This window comes from Buceros rhinoceros, unplaced genomic scaffold (genome assembly GCF_000710305.1).
Source record: "Buceros rhinoceros silvestris isolate BGI_N320 unplaced genomic scaffold, ASM71030v1 scaffold22309, whole genome shotgun sequence".
Taxonomy (NCBI): Eukaryota; Metazoa; Chordata; class Aves; order Bucerotiformes; family Bucerotidae; genus Buceros; species Buceros rhinoceros.
The window spans coordinates 21,897-29,093 of NW_010430037.1; the positions used below are offsets into that span (position 1 = coordinate 21,897).

At 44.8% G+C, this 7,197-nt stretch overlaps 1 protein-coding gene across 1 annotated transcript; it reads right to left on the reverse strand.

The window, feature by feature from the left end:
- Positions 1-680: 680 nt before the first annotated feature.
- LOC104488656 (FERM, RhoGEF and pleckstrin domain-containing protein 2-like) lies at positions 681-6,190 on the reverse strand. The gene is made up of 6 exons (XM_010142892.1): positions 6,164-6,190; positions 5,314-5,477; positions 3,894-4,006; positions 2,900-3,007; positions 1,999-2,150; positions 681-977 (listed from the first exon to the last, which is right to left on the reverse strand). The coding sequence occupies exons 3-6, from the start codon at positions 3,900-3,902 to the stop codon at positions 887-889; spliced, it is 360 nt and encodes a 119-aa protein (XP_010141194.1). The 5' UTR covers positions 3,903-4,006; positions 5,314-5,477; positions 6,164-6,190; the 3' UTR covers positions 681-886.
- Positions 6,191-7,197: the final 1,007 nt, after the last annotated feature.

Here is a 7,197-nt window from a genome sequence, read left to right on the forward strand (position 1 = left end):
GTGTGACACAAGCAACAGTGAACAGAGAAGCTTGTTCTCCTGTATTACTTAAATGCCTTGAAAACATCATCCACATCAGGGTGGAGAGAGTGTTCGCCATCCTATGCCTTAATTAATGCCTACTGCAGGATAAAGAAACACTGTGATACAAAAATAGTGATTGACCCTCTCAACATGCACCATAGCAGAGTTCAGAGGAAAAACCATGCACCCTACCTGTACTGACCCACAAGATACTGAAACCTCAACAGGTTAGTAGAGATTCAATCTTCCTGCTTCCCCTGGAAAACTGATGCCACGCAGTTTCCAAAGAGTGGAGTTGTTCTATAAGAGCTGCAGTTTCTGTTGAAAATGAGCTGTTTAAGCTAATACATCTGTGGATCCCCTGTTAGTCTGAGATGACTGTGCCAGCAGGTTGACAACAGTAGCAAGACAACTATGTCAGCCATGCTGAGCACCAGGGGAAAAGAACTGGGAGCCAGCAAGACATAGCGCAGCAGCTGTGAGCCAATCACACCACTGACATGCTATTTTTCCTGCATATATGCTGACCATCCAGTCAAAATGCTAAACCAAGGTGGCATTTGCTTTCAGGGCAGGGAAGGGTGTTACAGTACAGGTACAACCAGAACAATGTACCTTACATGACGTGTGCACACCAGAGCTCTGCAGTTGTTAGGTTCTCTCTAAGTAGGTTCAACTGGAACAGACTTGACCCTCTTCTATATCTTCGGGAATGGATGTGATCCCCATGTGCAACTCTCTCGTTCCCACTTTCCATACTAGCTGGAAATTAGCCTCCTGGTTCTTTGCTTTATCAACTCCAGAGACTCCTGCTTCCTGCCTCTTTTGCTGATGTTTACAGCAGATCCAGCTCTGTCCCACTTCAGTCTGTGTGACTGTCCTTCTCATCCTTTGGAAGCAGGAGGCTCGACCTGGCTGGAGAGCTGGTGGCTCTCTTGATCACCTCCATCCACCTGACAAGAAAGGACATGAGAAATGCTCAACTCCCTCACTCACAGATGCATAATCTTTTTGATTATGAGCTCTACCCCTTTTTCCAAACCTCACAAAACATCTGTTTTCTTTGTTTTACAACTCTTTTAGGAAAACAGCTCTTCAAATTAATAGCTTGAGATATGGTAAATACTGCAGAATGTGGTTGCCTGTCCAAGTAACAGCTTTAAGGTGCTTTGAGATCCAGACAGTTGAGAGTACACTGTATTTGTAAGTGTCCAAGAAAGTATTTACCCAAGGAGGACAGGCTGACAAAAAATTTCCTTAGTCAGTGGATTGCTTTTCTGACAATAAATTATATAACAGGCTTGCTCATATGGAAGAAAGCAAAGCAGCACTGAACAAAGCAAGACAAACATCCACTGTGAATTAGACATTTTTGCTTGAAACCACTACATGAGACCACTGGATTAAAGTGCACAGCACTGCTGTCTTGGGAGCTAATATGTATGTTGCTCACAAGCATGTGACACTCCCTAAGAAAGGGGGGAAGTATGTGACATCTTCTTAATAAAACCACACTTCAAACCAATCAGTGCTGCATGGCAGAAAGCAATGCGAGGGTTTTCAACAGCTAATACAACAGCAAAGTTCTGTATGTGATGCATTGTAAACATGATTCACTTTGGACCATATGTAGAAGCCCCTACCAGCACTGCTAAATGTAATTACAAGGAAAGCAGCAAAGTGAAAAGCAGCACTGCACTTACTGCTTTCAACCTTGTATTGTAACTCCTGTTTCCAGAGATTGAGAGGAAAATAAAACAAAAGTATTTTTACCAGAACTCTCATTAACCTAGAAATCTGACTTCCAAGACCTAGTGGAGTTGAACATCTCGCAGTCCTTCCCTTCCTCCCACACTGCTCCCCGGCTCCAAGGAAGCCCCAGACTCCTGAGACATACTCAAACTATAAGGATGATCAACCAGTGAGTTAACAGCATGTTATATCCCAAGACAGACAGAGAAAACAGAAAATTACCTTTCAAAAGTATATTTGCTCTCAGCCCTGAAGAAATACACATGGGACTTGAACTGCAGCTTGAAGACGTACTCCTTCTGAATGCCATCTGCCTCTACAGGGGAGCTGACTGTGTAGCCAAGCAGTGGGAGACTGGCCAAGGGATAGTCGTCCTGGAACAGCCCAATAGCCCAGCCCTTAGTGCAAGACATCCCAACGCCCACTCACTCTTGTACTGTACAGGTAAGGTCTTTGTATTCTTGTCCAGGAGAGAACGGGAGGAGGAGGACCCTTCATCTTTTGTGAGGCTTTCGACAGCTTATAATGAAACCTTCCCCCATCTCCTTTCACTGTATAGAGTTACTTGCTTCTATTCCCCTGCTGCAGCCTCCTGAGCTTCCTGCTCCACCCCACTCCCCACCCTCTCTCTGGAACTCCAAGCACAGATCAGACACAAAAGTTGAAATATGCCTTCCAAAAGAAACGTGCCCTCTAAGCAAGGAGCCTGAATAAACAACAGTTTGTCGTGTAAGTAAGATGAAAAGGCTCACGCTGCTGTGGAAAGTAGCTCATTACCACACCCACCGCTGGCAGAAGAATCCCAGATGCCTGTTAAACTGTATGGAAAGCCTGACAGAGAGTGAAAGGGACAGAGACTGACCACAGGCTGCCGATTCTCTCACCCACGGCTTAAGGAGACCTTTTCCCCCTCACCCACAAAAGGTCAGTACTATTAACAGAATTGGAAATCCTGATAAAATTCAGCAAGGGCCTATGGCCTCCCAGAAACTAGTTCGTAACAAAGCTACTTCCTCTTCCATTTGTTACTCTCCTTCAAATAGTAGCGAGCTGCACTCAGAGCAGAAAGCCAAGTGCCTCCCCTGTCACTCCAAAGATGGAGCCCTCAGCTACATTTGCTCACCTGGTGGGTTTTGTAGAAGAACAAGCAGAAGTTGGTGAAGACGACCCACAGTTTCTGCCAGCCATTGCTATTCTTGAACTTCCTCAGCAAGTATCCAGAGAGCTGGTTCTAGCACAGAACAAAAAGAAAACTACTGTGAAACCACAGGCTACTGTCCTTCAGTAAAAAAACAGCTGCTGCAGATAAAAAGCTTGAGGCTGCCTGCTGTAACCATTCCTGCACTTGCTTCCCTGTTGTAAAAGGCCTCCCAGATACTTCACATGGTGACTGACTGACTTTGTAACTTCAACTCACTAATTCACAACTATCTTCTTATGAATAAATTTGTGGTTTCTCTCCACTAATAGAAAGTTCCCCTTCATGTTTAAGCACCTGCCATATCTCAGCACAGTATCAGGCAGTGCACACTGCCTCATGAGCTGCACTGACTCATCCCTCCAGTGACCAGTCGCCTTTGCAGCCTGTGGTCTGGTGAATGATGACAGCCACGAGGCTGTCCATCCCTTTAGCTGCCTTTTTTTACATGCAGAAAAAACACATAGAACACACTGCGGAGAAGGAAAATGAAGTGAAAGAGGAAACAGAGGATACCAGAGTTGCGGACAAGCTACATGTGGCAGCTATGCGAAGCCAAGCCCAGTGTGGTTAGCAGGCTGCAGGGAAGCTGAACCTCGCCACCCTAGAATAAGAGTCACTGAGCACTTATGCAGCAGGATAAAGAAACCTACAGCATGGAATGACAGCAAATGGTTTTTGTAATTGGAGAAAAAGACAGGATATGCAGCAGGTTTACACAGAGAACCATTCTGGGAAGCATCAACAGGAGGAAATCTGTATCAACGAGGCAACGTATAACTCTGCCACTGTCTGGATGGGGCACCCTCATGCCAGCAAATGTGGGCTCACTGAGTAATTACCAAGCGAGCAGCAGTACATTTTTCTTGGCATCCCTTGGCTCCTCCCCACCAGTGCAGAAATTGAGAGGCATTTTTACCTGGATCATGCACAGGTAATCAGACAGGGATAGGCTCTGGTTCCGGTACCAGCAAACATGGGTGATTGTGTTGGGCCGTTGGGCCTGGCCCAGCAAATAGCGAGGAGGAAGCTCTGGAGAAACAGCAAGAGAGCAGAAAACTGAGCAGAGAAAGAGGGAGACAAAGAGAAAAACAGAACATTAGGATAAGAGAAGTGATGCAAGAAAGGCATCTGTTAAAGGAAAATGGACTGTGAAAAAAGATGATGGCATTAGAACACAGAACAGATCAAAGCAAGAGGGAGCTCCAAGAACTCACACGTTTAATCCCAGAGCAGGGTGGTATTGTTATCCAGGTACAGAACAGCAAATGATGCCTTTGACAAGGGTATCCCCAGGGAAAGGAAGGCTTGTCCCCTCCAATAAAAAACAACTTTATTTGCCAGCTAAAGTGCCCTACTTCTGGACCCTGACATAACATCTATAGAACTTCCTTTACTGAACCCCTGGATACACTCTCAACATCATGAAATCCCATGAGCTTGTGTCCAACTTTAAACTCCATCCACTGAACAAAAAGTGCCTTAACAGCAGGGCAGGGAAGGTAGGAAGGTACAAATACATGGATGCAGCACCCTGCCCCATTGCTGTTTGTCTAGTTAGTGACCTCCTTTTTGTCTTCATGGTATTTAGGGTCCCTTCCACTTCTGGAAGTCTTCCAAGCATGCCAATCTCCAGGAAGGCATCCTACCCAACTGACCCAAACTGCCACCTAAAGTGAAACCATAGTGCCAGTGCAAGGAGCGCTTTGCATAAGGAACGCTGAACAGACATCTGTCTCGAAATCTGCAGGATTTGGTATCAAAATGTACCACCAGTGCTGCATCAAGCCGAGTGGTAAGACCCAAGGTAGCAGCAGCTCAGTGGGCACATAACAGATCTCTGTTCAGCATAACATGACATTGATAAAATAGCACGTTCTAATGCTTGCTGCTAACCTCTGCCAGGGAGGAAAAGTCAGAGAAGTTGTATTCCCGCTGAACTTAAAGCACTCTTCTTAACTCTAGGCACAGTACAGCAGCTAATCAGACCTCTGTACTGAGTCAACCTCTAAAGGAAAATACCACAGATAGGTAACATCCTCCAGCGAGGCTGAGGAACAAGTCCTAGAATATCCTGGGTTTCCTTTAAAATTTCCCTCATTCAGTGCCTTTGCTAAAGTAAATCCCTGCTGCAAGGAGAGCAGAGCTTTTATGTGTGTGGACGCACAGACATGCACAGAGTGGGGCAAACATGCAGTGGTCTTTTTTTAATGGTCAATGCTCTCCTGCAGATGCAGAGACACTGCCAAGACAAAATGGGAGACGGAGTGGAGGATGAGCGGTGGCCAAGTGAGCCAGGACGGACAGAGTGAGACGTGAGAGCTGTGCCCTGCAGGTACCTCGACAGCCACACTGTGGTCAGTCATGGAGACGCTTGTGTTGCGGTACCAGCACACGTGCATGGTTGTGTTGGCACGGTGGTGGCTCTGCCTGTCCAAGGAGCTACGAGAAGAGTGTATGTCATCTTCGGACTCCTGTTCTAGAGAGACCTCATCAGAGGATCCTGGGGGAGGAGAATTCGGCAGCAGTTTAAGAAAAGTGTGCAATACAAAGAGCAGGAGAAGCAGGGACTCCTGAGAAAAACTATTTTCTCCTGCAATGGTCTGGTTTTAAAATATGTCAGCCTGCATTTGTTAACACAGCTCCTAAAGGCCACTCTGAGCAGATCATTTTGCCCTTCGTTACTCAACTCTGCTTGGGGCATCTGACCCAATACTGTGTCAAACAAACAAACAAAAATCCCCACACTTCGTCATCAGTCGATTCTTAGTGAGGAATAGGAAGAAGTGCTTCAAGAAGTGATACTACATGTTTCAGCACATCTATAATACCACCAGAGGCAGGCACAAGAATGCTGGGCTATAAAAGCTGATCTACAAAGACACCACATTTCTGGACAAGAAAATATACTACAGGGTTAAAATGAGAAAAATCTGTGTAAGACATGAATAAAACTTATAAAACTACTGATTGCGCAACTGGAGCATCTCTGTTGCATTTAAAGCTATCAGGAACATCAGCTAGGAAGCCAAGCATATTTCTGTTGCTTAAAACAAAACAAAAGCACCATTAGCTCTCCTTACCATACGTATTATAAAATACTCCATTTATGTCAACAAAGTCTCAGCAAGAAAAATGAAAAGGACACGACAACTGATGCTTTTCAAGAAGGCAGGAAACACCACTTACTGTTGGAGCGATTGCATACTGAGTTTTCCAGAAGCATGTCAGATTTCTCAGACTTCTTGGCCATTTCAATTGCCATGTTTAGGTCTTCCATCCACTTCCCCATCTCTAGGCGGGTACTGCAAGACAAACAGTACTAATGGAGCCCACTCCAGCCTGAAGCTGTGACCGAGTGCTATGTTCCTGAAGGAAGGCACAAGTCACAGCCCAGTAGAAGGAACAGTCCCTTTTCATTACGTAAATAAAGATAACGCAAAAATTCCTCCAAAGCATGAGCTTTCCAGATAGAAAGCTGACCTTATACAGCCTTCACCTTCAAGCCTTGAAATAAGACTAAAATAACCATTTAAAACTTGAACTTTATCACAAAATGACTGGACAGCCAGAGGCCACGCAGTACCCCCCTCTGGAGCTATTGGACTCAGAAAAGGAATTACGCGGTCTAGACCATTGCTGTTCTTCATACAGAGAGCTTCATAGCTGGTGAGTTATTTCAAACATGAAATCATGCTTCACCTCTAAAAGCATTTTGGAGATAGGAGGTATGACCATACCAGAAACAATTTTTTGGAAGATCAAAGGCAACCTGAGAGACAGCACATCTTTTAATGGGGATATAGGATTTACCATACATCACAAGCAGGTAAAACACAGTGCAGCGCATAGCTTCCATTACAGGTGACATTGCTCAAACCACGCTTACAGGGTAAGAGCTTTACAGCTCATGTATGTGTATCTATACCCACTGCTATGCAACACCGTAAGGTTTTCCTTTCTACACAGCCTCAACATTTCTTTTTTACCTCTGGCTACACTCCCTGTGTGCACAGTTATTGTTTGAAGTGCTCTATATGGTTACATGCTCTTGTGTTTGCTTGGGAGGGTCTCTGCAACTTTTTTTTTTTTGTAACGGTCTTTTTTCTTAAAGTCTTTAATTTAGACTGAAAATTCTATCCATGGTCTAAGCCCAGCAGCAATTTTTTTTTTTTTGACAGATAGCATAAGAAAAACAACAGCCTTTGAGTTACTTCTAAGTT

What these genes read in the sequence shown, in the direction of transcription:
- LOC104488656 (XM_010142892.1), bottom strand. An exon ending in TCTTCTACAAAACCCACCAG is followed by an intron (nt 2,151 to 2,899) that starts GTGAGCAAATGT and finishes GGGCTGTTCCAG; the next exon opens with GACGACTATCCCTTGGCCAG. An exon ending in AGCAAATATACTTTTGAAAG is followed by an intron (nt 978 to 1,998) that starts GTAATTTTCTGT and finishes CTTTCTTGTCAG; the next exon opens with GTGGATGGAGGTGATCAAGA.